Raw genomic sequence first — 21,127 nt, forward strand, 5'->3', positions numbered from 1 at the left:
GTGAGAGCAGGAACGCAAGCAGGGGGAGTGGGTGAGGGAGAAGTAGGCTTCCTGCCGAGCAGGGAGCGCGATGCGGGGCTTGATCTCAGAACCCTGGGATCATGACCTGAGCCGAAGGCAGACGCTTAACGACTGAGCCATCCAAGCACCCCTACAGTTAAATATTTCTATAAAAACATTTTGAATCAAACTTGCTTCCCAGGCATCAGGAATCAATCTGTAACAGCAAACTGAAAAACTGATGTGATCTGAATCATCTTTTAATTTTGTAACATTAATAACATTAATTTTTTGCAATAATTTAGTCAATAATGTGCACGGAAAATGAGAACTGGTGATATCTGAACCACTCGATCAACTTTTTGTTAGCAAACCCCTAAAGAAATAGAAGTTTTTGATAGCCATATACAAACAAGTTGATAGAAGTGAAGTCATCTAAGTAAGAAGCTTAATAATACAGAGAAGTTTATACTATATCCAATGGGATAAAAACATTTTGCAGACATCAAAAATGTTTATGAAGAACTTCTGATGACATGAGAAAGCATTGATGATCTAAGCAGAATACAAAAATTTATATATATGATATATATCACATAATTAAAAATGTATTTAGTTACAAGAGGAAAAAATTTAGAAGGCCATTCTCTAAAATAGTAAAAATGTATCTGTGATGGTACAATGATATAAGATTTTCATTTTCTTTTACTTTACTATATTTCCTATAATTAGAATAATTTCTCTTATAATTATAAAAGCAAGTAACTTTTATCATACCTGACAGTGATGGTGTGTCTATAACTTGGAAGAAGTTTTTCCATATTCAAAAACCTGGTGATTTCTTCAAGAATGAGTCGCACATCTGGATTTAAGTTGTCCAAAGTTCGAACTTCATTATTCACACTGACTGCAGGCGTAACAGAGTTGGCAAGGGCATCAATCATTTCAGCACGATAATAGTTATCTGAAAACTAAGCCAAAAATAATCACGAGAAACAAAATTCACACTTCTGTTCAAAAATTAATAAAATATTTATAACTTCAAAACATTATCTGAAAACATAAGCAAGTTCTCTGGTAATTATTTAACTATGTCTTTTGTGTAGTTATACATTGGGAAAAAGAGTGAGAGAGACTTACTAATTAGTAATACATTAGTTTACTCAACTAGTATCTACTGCATGTGAGAGTAACCTACTTAGATTCTTCTCAAAGGAAGACCACAGGCCACAAATCCTGCTGGTAACACAGAGCTTGAAATCAGCTATTTAGCTCTACACTCACATATAAATTTATAACCAAGGATCACCAGATATTTGAGGAAGCTATCAACATAACAAAGGAAGACCAGAACAAACAAAAGGAAAAAAGCAACCTGTTGGAAAGTTTGCAGGGAAAAGAAAACTGGTAAGGGGAAAGGAAATCCAAAACCTATCATGAACATAGTCTGAGAAATAACCAAAGGTATGCCTTTCAATTGTGTAACTTATTTTATTTTTATTTATTTATTTTTTAAAGATTTTATTTATTTGAGAGCGAGCGAGAAACAGCATGAGAGGGGAGAAGATCAGAAGGAGAAGCAGGCTCCCCGCTGAGCCAGGAGCCCGATGTGGGACTCGATCCCAGGACCCCGGGATCATGACCTGAGCCGAAGGCAGTCGCTTAACCAACTGAGCCACCCAGGCGCCCTGTGTAACTTATTTTAAAAAGAAAAAAATACGCAGATTGAGAATCAAAATTAAATTGCAATAATAAAATTGAAAAAAGTTCCTGAAATTCTAAGCAAAAAGGAAGACATAAAGTAAAAAGAAAAGGAAACTAGAGGGCTGGTGTAGAAGACATAACATACAAACAGGAGATCTAGCAAGAAAAGCAGAGAAAAGAGAGGTGACAACAATCCAAAACAATTTCTAAATCCATATCCCAGTCAATTCCCAGAGAAGCAATTTATTGAAAGGCAACCTAGGGTGGCTTGATTTACACTCAGCAAATCAGATCCTCTAGCCTGGGAATTTGAACTTGGAGCAACTCATTTTATCATCAGTGTTGGGAATGTGGTATGGAAACACAAAATGCCAGGGGATGGAGGGGGAACACCTGCCCCGTGACTTCCACGGTGAGGCAAAAGCTCACATTGACAGTTATAAGGACAGAATCCTGACACATGCCTGTAGTTCAGATACGGGGCAGAAAATAACAAGGTACACATTAAACACAATCAAAGAAAAAATACTCCACACACGTTCACTATGGACCAAGTTTTGTTTTCAAATTGTTCTCATGACTGCAAAATTGTCACTAAAACTTAAGTCTCAAGTCCTAATCCTTCCCTCTGGAGCCAGAGAAAACAATCATGGATTTTTGCCAGGCTAATTTTATTTTAACATTGTAGCATTTATCAACCTTTTCTTTTCCAGGTTCTAAGTCTGGTTTCCAATTTAGAAAGACCTTTTCCATTCAGAGATTATTCAAATTATGTTTATAGGTTTTCTTCAAATATTCTGATTGCTTCATTGTTACCTCTGATAACTACTTTGCCAACAAAGCAAAAGTCCATTTACTTAACTGCTATTTCTGACCTAAGTATTCAGATCACAGAATGAACTCAGAAATTAAAAATGAGATGGGGGTGTGGGTGAAGTAGGAAAACCAAAAGATTTAACATTTATCCCTCAAACCACGTCCAATTTTCACAGCTACTACAATCCTAACTGAACAAGCTAGATTATCTGATCACCTCAAGGTTACAAGAAACAAGGAAGAAGAAAGGAAGAAGAAATAATTTGCAGAACACATGTAAAGTAGGGACTATTCAGAATAGCGAAAATTCCTACAAAAAACAAAAACAAAAAAACCCCTGAAGGCATCAATATCAGTGTACTATAGCAAAGGCTGACTGATGTTTTTAACAGTGATCCTTTGGAATCAGGAATAGTTTAACCCATGTTCTGTGTACTGTAATTAACTAAACAGATTTCATAATCATATATGATTTATTAGAAATACATATATATGCATAAAAGATTATCATATAAAATGGCTAATAACTAGGCTTAAAGGGGATTAAATTTTAGACTTCTTGAAAACTAACTTATCCAGAGTACGGAATTTCATGCTCTGCCCAATTAATGAGATGTTAAAAATTTTTTAAGTATTTTGCACTGATTCCCAACTTCTTTTTGGCATTTCCACATGTGACCTATTACCCTAAGGTAAAGCTTTATTAGCTTCTATCTCCTCAAAGGGAAAATGAGATAATAGTATCTATCTCAGACATCTGATGAGAATCATATTAGATTATGCATGTTTTGGTATAGGCCATGGAACACACAAAAAAATACATTTTATTATTATTATTTGTATTTATTCTATCCTTAATATCTTCCAAGATTAGTATGTTAATCTTATAGCCACTAACTATAACACCTGATTAGCCTTCTTCTCAAAATTACAAGAAATTGAGTCTTACGTTGTTCTGCAAAAATAATGAAGTATAAAATTTAATCATCTGTCAGTATGCACCTTACAAAATCATAAATGATGACATGGATGATAGCATCATATAAAGTAGCATGGTGTACTAAAAAGTACACCACATAGATGGGTGACAACAGCTCACAGCACAATTCCCAGATTATACTTCATGTGTCATTTTAGACTCTCAATCTCTGTGTTTTGCTTTCATTTGTCAACTACAGAATAAGTAAGATTTAAAGAAATTAAAATTAAGGTAGGTGAGATCACTTTGCAAAGTAAAAGTACTATACTGGGACTCCCATGATTTAAATTATACAAGCACCCCCCAAAACAAGAAAACTGACATAAACAATTTTACAAAGTATTTCCCCATTCTATCTGAATATAATCTTGATTTGATATCTGAAATCCTAACCTTATATCTTCAAATAAAAGAAATTCATGTGTAGAGGAAGAAAGGAATACTATAAATGAAAGTCAAAACAAACCAGCGGACTAGGAAGGAAAGAATCTTATAAAAAAATTTTTAACAATATTCAAAAATGGAAAGAAAAAGTCTATCAACTACAATGTACTTTTAAAGTACTAATTTTTTAAGGACTCTTTTTAGCTTAAATCATTTGAATGTTACTCTGACTTGAGGAAAAACTGGTTGTCCTGATTTTCATTATTAATCAACATTTTTTAATAAACATACTTGTCACTTTTTCTTTACTGTTGTGATGTTTCATTAACTGTTCATGGTTTTGACTCATCTGCCATACAAGATACATGTGTCTTTTTATGTCCTGTTCCTTCTTCCTGGAATAACACTTGGAAAATCCTATTCATCTTTGTGACTCAGTTTGAAAATCACCACTTGTATACAAAACTTCCCTGAGTTTTTCTCTCTATACCCTTTGGAAGGCACTACTTTCTCTGAATTTCCCTAGAAAACTCTGTATACGTATTTCCACTATAGAAGATTGTTGACTGTTTACTTGTCTGATCTCCCCATTAGGTTGAATCTGTGAGGGTCCAGAATCAAACTGTGATATATTGTTCAATAGACGTTTAATAAGTAAACGAAATTCTGGATGCCATCTACCAACTCTTCTTTCTGTTTAACACAGTATACTTCCTAGCATAGGATATATTCTCAAAAACATTTGCTGATTGTTAGAATAACAAAATGAAATGATTTTTGAAGCACAGCACTCAATAGCTATTTGCTAAATAAATTAATAAACATACATTATGGTAAAAAACAAAAAAAGTTAAATTTACTAATGAACAAATTATCCCAAGAGGGAACTGTTTTCTGTGCAACCCATGGTAAAATAAAAAATAAGAAAAACATAAAAATTGAGCTGTCAGACTTCACCAAAACGAGTTTTAGTTGGCTCCTCGAAATCTGATGCACTACTATTTCCCCATTAGAACAGGTATAAGGAACATTTAAAACACAATTAAAAAAAAAACCAGAAAACAACTAATCTTGGGTTGTCTTCCACTGGTTATTATAATAAATCATATTTGTATACTTCTATCTCTAGAAATTTCAAGTACCATGGACTTAACAATGATTTCACAGTCTAAATATTTCTCTTTAAAAACAAAATAACACTACGTAGTTTTATAATATTCGTTAAAGTATCTTACCTTATTTTTTCTGTTGTCATTGTACTTGATTAAGTCTAAAATGAATGTTAAGACTTCTTTGGGACAAAGGTTGTGAACATCTCTCAATAAAGCCATTGCAACTGGCATAGTCTACAAAAAAAACCAAAAAACTTTTTTAAGCATATAATTTCTTTCGTTACTACAATTCATTTTAGTATATGCAGAAAAGGGGTACTCCGGGACTGACCTAGGTATCCGGATGGAGTTTAACCCCTCTAATTCCCACCCCTTCTCACTGGGAACATGTGAAACATTGTAACAGAAGAGCAGAGTAGCAAACCAAGGGGAGAGCAGTCTGTAGCCTGTGTGCCTTTGTCTTCATTTGGTGGAGTAAAGTATATGTCATAGAAATTATATAAATCCAGTTTTGTGTCTTACAGTGGAAAGGGAATGGGTTTTAACACTAGATAGACTACTCTTCAACTCCTACTCTACTACCAAGATGATTACTTTAGCTAGCTGCTTACTTAAGAGCCTTGTTTCCTCACAACCATTTTTAGGATTAAATGATACAGTGGCTGGAAGCATCTGACAGACAGGAAAGAGGTCAATCATCAATCTGGGAGGCACTGATTCTGCAGTACCACCCCACTCTCAACCTAAAGAAAAATGGTAAATTATCTAAAATCCAGCCTAACTTTCCCCTTTCCAGATTTTCACAGGCAACTTTCCTAAAGAAGTGGAAACCTGACTCACACGATGGTAACCTTTACCAGTAAGACCAAGCTATTTAAACTCAAGAAAGAACCACAGATGAAGTCATCACAGTCCTCCGTACCCACGGAGATTTGGACTATACTCTCATCTGATTCAAAGTAACAAACAGTAACTTCTAAATTGAAGAACAAAAAGGAGGCAGCATGAAGGAGCAGAAGCAATAGGACAGTCAGTGTTACAACACTGTAACAGGAGACAGTGTTAATGCTGTAAGAACTGAAGGAAAAGCTCTTTTCCACAGAAATACCTTTCTATGCCTGTTCTGCCCTTTTGGGACTCAAGTTTGACTTAAGAGAGTAATCTTTTCTCTCTTTTCTGGCCCTAAAAGTATTATGTAAAAGAAACTGGTATACAAGCAATAATATTCCAACTTTTTTGACCGCAACCCATAGTAAGAAATACATTTATATCCCAATCTACACACACACACAAATGTCATATATACTAACTAAAAAAACAAAACCACAAACACTTTATACCAAAGTGTGTTTATAAGATGTGTTGCATTCTGATACTGCCTGTTTTATTTAAAAAACAAACCAAAACTTACAAATTGATCTCATCCCCCTCACTAATGGGACACAACTCCCAATATGAAACACAATCTAAAGTATATGGACACACAATGGCACAATGAAGGGGACATACTGGGTAGACATCAACTTGTCTCCATACCATGAATTAGTGAAATGGCAACAGAGAGCTGAGCAACAAGTACTAGAGAATGTTCAGTTCTTTAAAATGACAGGATACCACCTAGACTTCTTTGATTATACCAAAATTGGCTTTCCCCAAACCTGACTCATCCTGAATCTGTTCTGCTGATGAAATTCACTATAATTATATCATGACTTCTACTCTCAGCAGGTGCCTCAATGTTGCTGGGTTATCTTTTACTTCTCCCTCTATCATATATAAATCTCACCTTACCTAATATTTCCCTCAACATCTATCATTTCACTCACTTCCAATCTGCTTTCAACCTGCCTCAGAAAAAGGAATGTTTTTTTTTTAAAAGATTTTATTTATTTATTTGACAGAGACACAACGAGAGAGAACACAAGCAGGGAGAGTGGGAGAGGGAGAACGCAGGCTTCCCGCAGAGCAGGGAGCCTGATGTGGGGCTTGATCCCAGGACTCTGGGACCATGACCTGAGCTGAAGGCAGATACCCAATGACTGAGCCACCCAAGCGCCCCAAAAGGAATGTTCTTATCTTTCCTAAAATTAACCTCCCAACTGCGTCCCACCCACTCCTAATATCTTCAGAATTTACTCTGCCCTCTCTTTTTTATATCTACTTGCTCCCACTTGAATATTTCATCTCTCCTTTTCCATAGATTCCTTTCTCTGTGCCAAACATCCCTCAAGTTTCTTCTTCCTTTATACAAAACAAACCCAAAATGTCCCTTTCTTAGCACTGCTTTTTTTTTAGACAGTGAGAGCAGGAACACAAGCAGGGGGAGTGGGAGAGGGAGAAGCAGGTTTCCCGCGGAGCAGGGAGCCCGATGCGGGGGCTCGATCCCAGGATCCTGGGAGCCCCAGGACCCTGGGATCATGACCTGAGCCGAAGGCAGACGCTTAACGACTGAGCCACCCAGGCGCCACGTCTTAGCACTGCTTTATCCTCGACATGTCTTTCTCATATTCTTTAACACTAAAATCATTAAATACGCTTTTTTAGTTTTTTCTACTTCAACTTCACTGTTCTTTCTAGTTTGGTCTACTTAATCTGATCTCTGCCTTCATTACATATTTTATTTTTTTTAGAGAGGGATCTATCTATCTATATATAGAAAGAGAGAGAGAGAGAGAGTGTGTGTGTGTGTGTGTGTGTGTGTGTGTGTGTGTGTGTAGGGAGGAGAAACAGAGGAAGAGGGAGAGAGAGAATCTTAAGCAGGCTCCACACCCAGCACAGAGGCCAACACAGGGCTGGGGTTTCACGACTGTGAAATCACAAGGTGAGCCAAAATCAAGAGGTGGATGCTTAACCAACTGAGCCACCGAGGCACCCCTGCCTTTATTATTATTATTATTAAATTACTCAAAACATTTTACAAGTGGTTGGCAAATTGCCCAAATGCTGAAAATCCTGCCTTTCCCACATCCCTTACTAAAACAGTGACACCATCACACCACTGTGACTTTCTGTATTATCATTTATAAAAATCTTATATGATAAATACAGTGTACAAAACACTTTACATACTTGATCTATTTGATTTTTAAAAAGATAAATTTTGCAATTGAGTATATGTGCTGCCGAAGCGAGCACAATTTTACAGTTGAGTAAACTGAGACTTACAAGGTTAAGAGACTTGTCCTCGTGCAAACTGCAAGTGAGAGCAAAGCTAGGACTGAAACCAGAGATGGGTACTGTACTTGTCTGTCTCAGAAGGGCTATCCACATTCTAGAAGGACTGCCATCAGAAGAACTCACCCATCTCTCCATCCCCCATGTAACCAACCAAAAAGTTAAATTATCCATTTCTGTTTACTTTAGTATAAATGTTGATAGAGAGTTACTTACACACAGCTCATAAACTCAATGAACAATCAAAATTTGGGGAACATTTTTTTTTTTAGAGATCTTATTTATTTACTTGAGAGAGAGAGAGAGAACATGCACATGAGCGGGCTAAGGAGCACAGGGAGAAGCAGACTCCCCAATTCGGGGCTTGATCCTGGTACTCCAGGATCATGACCTGAGCCAAAGGCAGACACCTGACCAACTGAGCCACCAGGCGCCCCTGGGGAACATCTTGTAGAACCAAAAATAGAACAAAGACAAACCTTTTATAAAAAAGTAAACACACCTGCTATTTAAAGAGTCCCTGAGTTAAACTGAGATACACAGATAATGGCATACAACAATTGTAACAAAGTAGAAAGTAAACTGCACCTTCTGTAGAAAATAGCTTTGAAAGCTCATAAAGTTGTTTGTTTTCACAATGTTTGGACAAGTTTTGCAACAAAACATTCTAGTAAAGAGTGACTTCATGGCTGGTGGTCCTGTCCATGTGCTCACCATTGAATTCGCAATCTGCAAATAATTAGAAGTAATTTCCATCACCACTGAAAACATACTTTTAAATAAAATAAATAAAATAGCTTCTTAAAATGTATTAAAACTGAATTTGTTTTCAACAATTTCAATTCTCAGAAATTTAATACATTTTAACCTTTTATTACCATTTCCCAAAAAAATTAACTCACCTCCCCCCCAAATTCTTTGTATATACACTCATAATTATTTTCTATAATTTCTAAGTTGGAGCATTCTTTTAATGTTTTAAGAAAACATGTTTGCAAAAGCCTTCTTTTCTGAATAAGTTTGTCTTTGTCCATTTAGGAAAATAAAATTCTAACACTTTAAATTACCAAAGAGAATCATCACAATGGATTTTAAATAAGGTTTTAAAATCTACCCTAATTGAAAAATAAGCCAAATACAGCGCTAACGTTTTAAGTCTGCAAGAACGCTTCACAAAAAAAAACATATCTTGCTATTGGAACTTTCAGCGTATACAGAAATTATGTCTGAAAAGAATGAATTTATAATTTTAAATAAGTCTATAATTACATGAACCTGCTAAGATTTAGCATGTGAGAATCACAAAGATCTTTATAGAAGCAATGAAATTATATCCTTAGCAGACGATCTATCAGAGAATACCATACTGTCCCTCACATATCTGAGTAGGATGTAGGAATTCAATAGTGACCATTAAAGAGAAAATGAATCTAAACCATTACAATCTTCGGAGATGTTGGGCAAATGGATTTTAGCAGTGAGGAAGGCAGGGGAGTCACTAAATGGGAAGGAACCTATTATCAAGATGTTTTTTAAATACCTGGAACCCAGTATTTCTGGCCAAATTTTTGTCTGCATTTTTCTGGTTTTCATTTGCTCTACCTTCAGTTTTTTTTGCATCTAAAGAAAAATATTTAGTTTTCTTAATAAATTAACTTTTCTAGCATGTGAAGTTATAGAATCTATCATTTTAAGTTATATATCACTAATACTGATTACTAAACCCAAACCGACACGAAATAATCACCACAGCAGGATAGTTAAGATGAACTGATTTCCTATACTATAAGGTAAAACATCACTCAGACTAAGGTATTTCTTGCCAAATACATCTGTGCTTTAACAGGATGGTTTGGCAATTCAATAAAATGGAGAACAATCCTCTTTGAATTTAAAATCTTTCAGTTTGAAAATTACAAACTTTTAATGCATTATCTATTTTCAGATCAAAACATTTTTCTTTCACATCAGTCTTATTAGACACATTTGGAAAAAAGCTTTCAAGGGACCACCTACCAAGTAAAATTAAAGACTATGGCAAATGTTAATTCGTTTTCAGAGTTTTTTGGGTTTTGTTTTTAAATATGCCGTAGTTGCGTTTTCTTTCTACTAGGCATCATCTCACCTTTGCGAGGCAGAAGCAGGCGGACATTCTCACTCGGTAGAAACACTGCTCTTGTTCTAAGATGTCAGTGAGCGCAAGGCGAGAGGCTGGCGTGGGGAACTTCTCCAAGGCCAGAATGGATTCCTGCTGCGCAACGACATCTCTCTCGTAGCGGAGCTGGTACTGCCACATGAAATCAGCTTGCTCAAACTCCACTTTCCTCAGCACTGACATATCCGGGTCTATTCTTATCCACAGCAAAGGGGAATCCGCACTGAAAGAAAATACAATCTTCTTTTTAATGTTTCAATTTTATATATTTATAAAATAAAAACAAAGCATTTATTAAATAGATTCTCTTCTCTACGTAATATTCAAGACTGCCTGAACTTTTACTGTATTCATTTTTTTTAATCACACTGACACCATTCTCATTATGTTTAATGTATTTCAACTTTCTCACAACAGCTCCTCTTTATTAATCTTGCTTAAAAGATCCTCAGGGATAAGAAGAGAGTTGTCACAAAGAAATTCCATCTGAAAATTTTACTTCAGGGATTTTGATTTGTAATTATATGATGTGAAAAAAAAGAATGAGATCAAATTTCTTCATTTCATGGCCTATAGCCTGACTGTGGCTATAAATGCCATCATTTCTTGGAATCAATCTGTGACTAAGAAATGAATTTATTTCAAAATTAATTTGTTTAACTGATTTTTAATAGTGTTTTTTTTAATGTTAGATTCATGATCATCTTTCACAAACAGCAAGTTCTGAGATCATAATTCAGAGGCATATCATGAATTTATCCTCCCATACTTGTGAAAGTAACTTGCACAGTTTAAAAAATCTAGTCTATGTCAACACCATCATCAAAAGAATATTACCTGAAATACTACTTTAATTCACCAAATACTAGTGGGTGCTTACTACAGGTAAGGCACTTGATATGGAAAAAGTACATAAATGGCATATAAACAGCAGTAATACTTGGCAACCAAGCTAGTAATTACATGTTTTATAAAAAAATACACAGGCACAATATGGATGAGCAAAATGAAGTCTGAGCTATAGTATTTTTTAAAGATGAAACACTGCCAATCAGTAAATATTACCACATAAAATTTAGAACAGTGATACTTAAATTGTATTTTGAAAGCACAGGGAGCCTCAAAGTGCCCTGAAGCCTTGTCCAAAGACAAAAAGAATCTGTATTATCTGAGAGCTCCCTAGAAATACAGACTATCAGGACCCACTAGAAAGTACTAGATCAGAAATTGCATTTTAAGAAGATCCGCAAGTGACACACTATAGTTTGAGAAACACTGCATTTCTATGGACTTTCAAAGTTTTAAAAGCAGCAATTTCAACACATTTACGTACTTTTAGATGTGCATAACAAGACACATGAGAATGCATAGATTATATCCTTTAACTCAAGTAACTAACTTACTCCATCGCAGAAAGATCCATGTCAACTTCTTCTCCATTCATCAGTGGAATTTTTTTCTTTTTATTCCTACATTTAGGGAAAAGTTAAGTTTACAAACTGTGACATTTCCAATTCTGAAAGGAGAAAAAGAACAGTTGAAGCTCAAAATAAAAATTTCAGGCAACGCTGTAAAACAGCTTGAGGAAGAAGGGATAGTGAATGTAATGAAATTTAAACACACAAAAAAATCTATTTTGAAGCTGAAGGGAATGAAGTCAATGGTACTGAAATGTCTTCCTGATCAAAGTTTAAGAAAAAGCAAAAATATTTAACTAAATGCCAGGTTAAAACATAGATGTACTTCCAAGAACTGGTAAGCTGCAATTTTATTCAAAAAAGACTGATCTAGCAACAAAGAAATCCTTTATAAAAAAACTGAAAAAATAACCAGGCCTGAAATGAGACATGAATTATTCTGAACATGTGCTCTATGTGCAAGGAGCTGTCCCATATGAAATGAGGTATGTGATTAACTATAATACATCTTAACAGTATTAATTAACACATACAACTAGTTAATATGAAAAAGATTTAGGATAAGCCCCCCAAAAAGCAACTGCTTCCATGCAAATTACTCTTTTTTTTATTATTATGTTATGTTAATCACCATACATTACATCATTAGTTTTTGATGTAGTGTTCCATGATTCATTGTTTGCGTATATCATAAAATCTACTGGATATACACTAAAAACCTGGGTGACTACAAATTAAAATAGGAACAGAGAACAGTCTTCCTGTGTTCCTCACACTAAAGAACACCCAAAGGACATACTGTTACTATAGAGAAAAAACCCTGAGGAAATGTTATGAAAAAGAGTGGCAATCAGATGTTCCCAATTTCTAAGGTAGACAGAACAAAAGGAAAGGGAAATTTCAGCCTGAACTAAGAAAGAATTTTTGCAGAGGAAAAACGGTTTCAGGGAAATTTCGGAATCAAGTTTCTGAAGGCCATCAAAATCAACTGACATCCCCATCTGTCTGACATGACCTCAATCTAGTCATGAGTATAAACCTTCTGTTCCTGAAGTTTTGATATACTATACAAACCTCCAGCGAAGCACAAAAATGTTCCCATCTTTCACTATTCAGAATACATGCTAATGGCTGAGTTAAACAATAGTGGTAAAGAAAAAACATACTACATAGAAGATGAACGGTTGAACATTTTTTTAAGGAAAATGACAATGTGCTGTCTTGAAAGACAACAAGGATGTTTTTTAAGGGGCACCTGGCTGGCTCAGTTGGAAGAGTATGCAACTCTTAATCTTGGGGTCATGAGTTCGAGCTCCATGTTGGGTGTAGGATTACTTAAAATAAATAAATAAAGGGGCACCTGGCTGGCTTAGTTGGAGGAGCATGTGACTCTTGATTTCAGGGTCGTGAGTTCGAGCTCCATGTTGGGTACAGAGATTACTTAAATAAATAAAATTAAAACAAAAAAAAGAATGTTTTGTAAAGGCATGGTGAAACAGAGAAGAGGAGAAAGACATAGTAAAGAAAATGCAGGGGCTTTTTATGACATGTATTCAGTTCCTTCCTTTATATTCAATGATCATTTCCCCAATATTTACTATAGGTATTAATCCAATGACATTAACAACAACAAACCTAAGCAATTTGCCTTCAATTTTTCCTGGCTCCAAAAAAAATCAAACTTCTATTCCACCTACCCTGACCCTACAAAATAAAGATTATTAAACCTAAATCTAAATTTTTAAATTAATTCAAAAAATAAAATGTTGTCAAGAACAAAAAACAAATAAAGAATATTTGGTAATATCAACTTGAAGCAGAAGGATGAAAAAAAGATACCAGATAACATGATCTCTACTTGAAACTTAGGTATATATTAGGATTTCTATTTTGGCATTTTAATCTGTGAGACTTATAGTTTAATTATCAACTACAGTTTAAAGTTATGATTTAATGCCTACCTTCTGCTTTTAGAATGACAGGGAATATCATGCTTAAGGCTGTTTTCTTCAATTTGCAACGTATGATTGAAGGATCCATCTAACTCCTGCACTGTCACTTTAAGTGGTCCCTTTAAAAGAAACAGTGTTCAAAGATAATGCTAGAAAAATACCATATATGTATTCTTATGTGTACAGGTATATATTTCAAGATATAAAATAGTACTACAGAAGATGTGTGTCTGGGGACACAGAAAGGTAGTTGGTGCCAAAGGAGGGGAGAACTGGGATAATCTGTGTCCCCCGAAATCTCCACCATAACCTCGTCACTGACCCGTCACTGACACTTGGTGTTTTCTCAATTTCAACCTTTGCAAACAAATTCTCATTATGAAACTTCTAACCAGCTCTCCACCCATAAGCCCTTCCTACATTGAAACTGGGAAGAAAGCAGTACAAAAGGCCATTTTGGAAAAAATCTTACCACGTATTTCTGAGTTCCCGGAGATGTATAATCTTGCTTTATTTCTAATTCCAAAACATTTCGTTTTCTGTTAAATGCAAAACTTCCATAAAATTTTACCACTCCACTCTGGTCTCTGAAGAATTGTAAAGGAATTTTTGCATATTGACATGAATATGTACCAAACAAAATAAATGACTCATTATAGTAGGTGATAACTTTCAGATGCATTCTCACCAGTTCAAGGCCTGAGAGCACACTTCAGGGTAAACCAGGTGGCAAAGTATTCAAAATTTTTGTGAAAAGTGTTTCCCCATATTTAAACAAAATTTCTGAAACATTAATAAATTTGTGTTTTGAAAGAAGCAAAACCACTCTACTGGGTTATTAATATAATAGTGCTTTGATATGAAAAAAATGTAAAAATTGAAAAGTTCCCAGATACCACTTAAGTTGTGCCAACCCCTAACCACATCTAAAAGCCACCAGACCACTGCATCTTACAAGTAATCCTGCAGGCCTCTCTGGTGGATTATTTACCTCCCCCACCATTAAGCCTATTGCTATATTCACACACTAAAAAGTAATTCAAAATATGCCAAATTTTACAAGCATAAACATGTATCTGTGTGAATCTCAATGATTAATAGGCACCTTAGCAGAAATGATTTACAGTTCCTAGTTATTTCTACTACTATTTAGCAACTTAAATAGTTCTTCTCCTTTGGTCTTCCAAATCTTTCTTTTTCCTCCTTTCCCTGACACATATAACCTTATTCCCTTCCCCTCCTCGTTGAGCTGCTACTGAAAAGGATACACCCACTGCTTTATTAAAGGCTGGATGTCTTTGCCAGAGACATTTGAGATGGATTTCAAAAACCCAGATGTGGAAACCAACATCTGACTCCACATATGTGACTGGAACTTCTGTGATGAAGCAGTACTAGCCAAACTTAACAGTTTATTGAAAACCTATAAGGATGAAAGTTATCATTTAAGTAAGTTTGTATGACATAATATACATTGTTTTCAATTCCGTACTATACCCACACTTTGCATATGACTTTACTAGATAGTCAATTACAAAGATAATAATTTCACATCTTACTATATAGGTGGATCTAGTTAAAGACTATTAGCAATAAAAGCATGCAAAGATTTAAACAGCCACATATAAAACTATTCTTCCTCAAAACACAATTCAATTTCAATAATGTCCTGGCCAAACAATGAACACGGTTTTTAAGGATTATAATAACAATAATACATAATACCTATAATTTATTGAATCATGAGCTTTACAAAGAAACTAAACATTTAGCAAGTTGAGAACACTCACTAAGACTTATACAACTCGGGGTGCCTGGGTGGCTCAGTTGTTAAGCATCTCCCTTCGGCTCAGGTCATGATCCCAGGGTCCTGGGATCAAGCCCCGCAACAGGCTCCCTGCTCAGCGGAAAGCCTGCTTTCCCTCTCCCACTACCCCTGCTTGTGTTCCCTCTCTCACTGTCTCTCTCTGTCAAATAGATAAATAAAATCTTTAAAAAAAAAAAAAGACTTATACAACTCTGCAAAGTTTCTTTATGGACCATCTCTCATTTAGTATTTCTCCACTCTAAAGGTAAGGTGAAGGACAGAAAGATTAAAGAAACTTAACTTTAAGGCAAATATAAAATGCTTTAAAAAACTATTAAAAAGTTATTTTTCACTCACCTGTAAGAATATTATCAATGGAAAAAAATAGCTGAACATTTACAACACATCTTGTTTCTAATGCCTCAACCACTCTATCTCAACTATTTACAACAAAACTTGCTTAAAATATATGGTAGAATTTAATAGTAGCAAAAATAAACATCTTTTAGATAGGTTTTTCTTCTATTGAAAACACTCTAAGTGGCAGTTCATCCTTAATATTTTAAATAATGAACACAAAATCATATGTACAAATAGGTTCTACTTTCACCTCCACATTCTAATTTTATATCCATGACAATCGAGCATTAAATGGGTAAAGTATTGATACTTATTCCACATCTGAGGAAACACAAACAAAAAGCACAGGTTACTTAGTGAGCAAACAGCTAATTAGTAACAGAATACCTCCAGAGGCCCTGACTCCTATTCTACAAAATAGCATTCAGATTATACATATGGAATGTATCTTTCTCTACAACTGTTAAGTCCTTCACTTTAATACTTACTTGTAGCATGAATTCCATACTGATCCTATTTTCAATCAATCTCATCACCAGGTGAGCTTTACACTGAAACATAGTGTAATATTCCCAAGAAAGTGTATGTGGATGCTTTATTGAAAAGTGGAGATGAGATGCCGGACTAAAAACATAAACAGCTATACTTAGTAAAACAAACTTGTATTAAATAAACAGTAAGTTTCATGGCCACATCATAATATAAGTCAGTAATTTCTTAGCATGAGATCAACACAAGTAGGAAACTTCTTAAAATAAATGTAACTGGAAGAAAATTATAAAGTTTCATGAAAAAACATAAAGGAAAATTATAATAAAAACACATGCCAAGCTCCCAGATAAGAACAGTGTCAATATTTTAGTGCTCTCCAAATTCATCATTATAATTAATGTAATTCTAAACAATATCCCAAGGTTAAATCATACACACACAAAAACAGTCCAGGTGCATTACATATCAAAAACAATTATAAAAGTACCAGAAGAAAAGAAGGAAAAAAATTTCTTGTCCTAATTCTAGGGCAGGAAAAATCTTGCTATAAATAAATCAATCAATCCAGGGGACAAAGACCAGACTATGTAAAAATTTTAAATTCTGAAATGATGAAAGAGATCATCAGTAAATTAAAAGAAAGGTACAGTCTAGGAAAAAAAAAAATTATGACATATATGAATGTTTAAGGTGTTTAAAATTTTTCACTATTTTAAATAATGCTGTAGTGAATGTCTTACACATGTGCAAGTATTTCTGTATGGCAAATGTCTAGAAGTACAATTTCTATATGACAACATAGCTAGAAATACAACTACTGAATCAAAATCATCTATTTTAAACGTCTGATTGGTACCAACAAATTACCCTTCAAAATCACTGTACCAAATTACACTCTCACAATCAATGTGTAAGGGTAGTCATTATACTTCTTTAAAAACATGGCATTGAAATTTAAAATATTTGTTGATAGTTACACAGTAATATGTATATGATTGAACTACATTTGGTAATGCCATACATAAATAAAGGCATGGGGAAAAAAAAGATCATGGCTATCTCCAAGAAGAACTGGTGGGAGGGAGGTATATTGCTTCCAGACCTTTTTTTTTCTTTCCCTTTAAAAATTAAACATACAAGACTAAATAAATGGGCAGAACCAAAGTAGAAGCATTTAGTGTAAAAAATATTTACATACCATGGTAATGCTCTAATTATATGCTGGGAAACTGCCATACAGCAGGCAGTCAGAAGAAGAAAGTGAAAGAACTAATATTTATGAAACTTGATCTCAAGTAATCCTCACAACCAACCTGGTTAAGGACTATCACTGTCATTTTACAAATTAAAACACATATACAGAAAGGTTATGTGATAGATCACAAAAATAACAAACAAAATCCATGTTTGTCTAACCCCAAATTTCTATGCTTTCCCATGAACTTACTCTTGTCTTGGTAACCATGCTACAACAAAGAAAAGGCTGCTGGTTATACAACTTCAAATTTCTTAACCTCTCTGGTGCTTTTAGACATTTGGACAGCCTGGTTAATCCTATAGGTCCCCTTTTGAGAAACTGCTAACATATGCACAAAATAAAATACATAGAATTACAAAGTAAACCAATTATAATGAAATGCAGTTATAAAAATATTAAAAATTATGATATGCCAATACATACGCTAGCTTATTAAGGCATTAAATAACAAGATCTGGCAGTGGTCTATTATAGTAATATTGAGATGGTGATAAGTGCAGAGTATTTCAAAATATCTGCTAATAATTATAACGCGACAGGAAAAGATCTATGATTTCTACTGCTGACAAAGTCATAGCACATTGTCTTTTGCCTACATTCATAATTAAGGAAAATATAAAATGTCAGGTAATGATTAGTGAAAATACAGAAAAACTTTCCCATCCATTCCAATCCATATCCTCTAGGGAATCCATGGACACTAGAACAAACGAGACTGCCTGCCGGTACTGTTATTTTACTATAAGTGGCTGTCTTCTTTACAGGGACTTGCTACACAACAGAAAAAGAGAAAGGGAAAGAAAGAAGAGAAGGAAGGTAGAAAGGGAGGGAAGTAAAAGGAAAGAAGGGAAAAAGCAAAGAGTAAGTGTCTAGGTAGGTGACCATTCAGATAAACAGGTATAGGCAGGATGTCCTGAAGTTGAAATTATCTACTTACACTTAAAAAAATAACTGGTGGTCCGTAAGCAAATTGTTTCCATTATTTTTAAACTTTTCTAAGAACAGTACAATATACTAGCATCTGGAAATTAGCATGGAAAAGAGTAAAGCCTTATATTTTTTGAGAGTCTTTCTTTAATGTTTAAATCCATTTGTAGCCATCACATGCAGTAAAAACAGTAAAGTAAGGAAAAGAGTAATGAGAGTATTACCAGTATTTGTGGCTTCAATATTATTACATACTATTATTTTGGCCTGTGTGGGCCTCAATACACATCCCAAGTAATCCTGAAAGACTGAACCCATAATACAAGGTTTATAATACCACCTCTGAACAGACATACTTATCCTTCTCTTTTCCTCCACCAAATATGGGATGTAGTAAAACTCCACCTGTTTTTAGTTCATACGCCACTATTTTGTCTAGCTCCTAAAAAAGATAAAAATAGAGGAGTCAGTGAAAATTTCTTTATGTATCAAATTTTAGAACTGAACTGTGATTTATTTCCTGGAATCAAAATGTAAACTTCTTAAAATAAATTAGCTGTATTTATAAAGTAGTTTATGTTCTTATAAACAAAACAGACTACACAGCTGGCTCAATAATACAACCAAAAAGCCTTATCTCCTTTGTGACTTCAGGGCTGGCCAGCAGCCTGCCAATTTTTCCTAATGGCTCTTCCCAACCTTCTCTGACCTGTGTTCCAAGTTCATTTGTTCCTTCTCTGCTGTTTGTTTCTGGTAGAGGATTTAGACAAGTAAAAAGAAATGGAGATAAAATTATGTCAGGAATCTACCCTTTTAAAACTTCTTCAATCTTCTCTAATGTGACATAGATCAAAGTGAAAAAAAAAAGTTTAAGGGAAAAAAAGACAACAGAACTGTTTAAATAATACATAAGCAGTATACAGAAGTAGCAAAAATCATAGTGAAGAGGTTAAAAACCAGGTCTGAATTCTGGCTCTACTACTTACTGAGTAACTTTGGTCAAATAATCTAACCTCTCTGTGCCTCAGTGTCCTCACTGTAAAATGGGGGGTAGTAACAGGGTAGTTAGGAAGAGCAATACAGTTAATATCTGTAAAATGGGGGTAGTAACAGGGTAGTTAGGAAAAGCAATACAGTTAATATCTGTAAAATGGGGGTAGTAACAGGGTAGTTAGGAAGAGCAATACAGTTAATATCTGTAAAATGGGGGGTAGTAACAGGGTAGTTAGGAAGAGCAATACAGTTAATATCTGTAAAATGTTTACAGTAGTTCCTGAAACACTGTAAGTGCTCTTATCTTTTCCCTTCATTAATAGTTTTTGAAATGAAGAACGGACTCTTCCAGTTTAGATGTATAAATTCTTTTATGGTTCTAGATGTTTGAAATCCTTTACAATTATTTTTTGGCTTACTTGAGTTTACGTTTGGATGACGAAGATACATAAAATGAGAAAACGGGAAGACGGAGGGGTCTATTTCATAAGGATATTAAAGGTCGAAATTTTTCCACTTGAGAAGAAAGGAGTTAAGCACGAGATGAGTAAAATGTATATGTACATGAACAGAAAGGGCTAGACAAAATACAGCTGATTTTTTTTCTTTTCGGCCAAATCTTTAAATAATAGGAAAAAGACGTGACAATGACAGAGAACATAAATGCACTGAAGGACTAGCCAGCATATAATAAGCACTTACTATGTACAAGGCACCATGCACATCACATGTTCAATGATGTCTCATAATCCCCAACTACTCTCCTTATAAAGATGACTTAGAAAGATTAACCAAAGTCACAAAGCTTTAAATGTATGAGGCAGACTGAAAAGCAATCTGACTCCAGAAGCTGGGTTCTAAGTCTAAACAAATGTAGGAAGCACAGAGTTATATTATGAATGCCTACTACAAGGAGCTTGGATATATCTAAGGACTAATTTGATGTTGAAGAAACTTAAATACTCTCTTGATTATTAGCAAAAAAGTCTTTGGAAGTCAACACTGACAATGGAACTAGATAAAACAGACCATTAGTCTTTCTCAGTAAAGAGATATTTCATTTTGCTAGGAAAAATTAGACACTTTCAAATGACAGTATTTTACAATTATGAAAAATAAAGGTCAAGTGACTTGTGAATCAGGAGAACACTAACATGTCTTGTTGACTTCTAAACGGGTAATGGATCTGGCTGTTTTTACCTCTTTAATCCAATGGCGGTATTCATTAACACCAAAAGTTTTTTTCATCCAAAGTCCATAAATATAGCCAGAAATTCCCTTCAGTACCCATTCATCAGACCTATGCAAAAAGTCAAAATATATTCTTTTAATCATAAAAATTCTCTTAATCATAAACAATTTAATCATAAAAATTTTCAGATAAGGCCAAAGAGGGTAACAGAACACGTTATGTGTGCTTTTATGCATTCTTAAAATAAATGAAAAATAATTTGAAAAATGTATTAACAAAATATTTGGTTTAACCACTTCCAATGAGTTCTACTTACCAATTACACCTTCCTCACCTCTACTTTCCAGCCTTATTTCATGTAATGTCCCTATGTTTGTGCTGCTTCCTTCCTGGCCAACTCTGTC

General features: G+C 34.6%; 1 protein-coding gene across 4 annotated transcripts in view; it reads right to left on the minus strand.

The window, feature by feature from the left end:
* TAF2 (TATA-box binding protein associated factor 2) overlaps positions 1–21,127 on the minus strand; it is an 83,500-nt gene that overhangs the window by 35,679 nt on the left and 26,694 nt on the right. For all 4 annotated transcript variants that reach the window (XM_073893154.1, XM_073893153.1, XM_073893152.1 and 1 more), the window contains exons 9-19: positions 20,732–20,831; positions 18,895–18,980; positions 16,350–16,485; positions 14,963–15,117; positions 14,167–14,281; positions 13,704–13,813; positions 11,728–11,793; positions 10,295–10,547; positions 8,758–8,898; positions 5,119–5,229; positions 778–971 (exon numbers count right to left, since the gene is read on the minus strand). In XM_073893154.1, coding sequence (XP_073749255.1) covers positions 778–971; positions 5,119–5,229; positions 8,758–8,898; positions 10,295–10,547; positions 11,728–11,793; positions 13,704–13,813; positions 14,167–14,281; positions 14,963–15,117; positions 16,350–16,485; positions 18,895–18,980; positions 20,732–20,831 — 1,467 coding nt within the window. The remainder of the gene's footprint in view (positions 1–777; positions 972–5,118; positions 5,230–8,757; positions 8,899–10,294; positions 10,548–11,727; positions 11,794–13,703; positions 13,814–14,166; positions 14,282–14,962; positions 15,118–16,349; positions 16,486–18,894; positions 18,981–20,731; positions 20,832–21,127) is intronic.

This window comes from Callorhinus ursinus, unplaced genomic scaffold, assembly GCF_003265705.2.
Source record: "Callorhinus ursinus isolate GAN/ISIS: 27379988/994484 unplaced genomic scaffold, GSC_fseal_2.0 scaffold5, whole genome shotgun sequence".
In the NCBI taxonomy this organism is placed as follows: domain Eukaryota; kingdom Metazoa; phylum Chordata; class Mammalia; order Carnivora; family Otariidae; genus Callorhinus; species Callorhinus ursinus.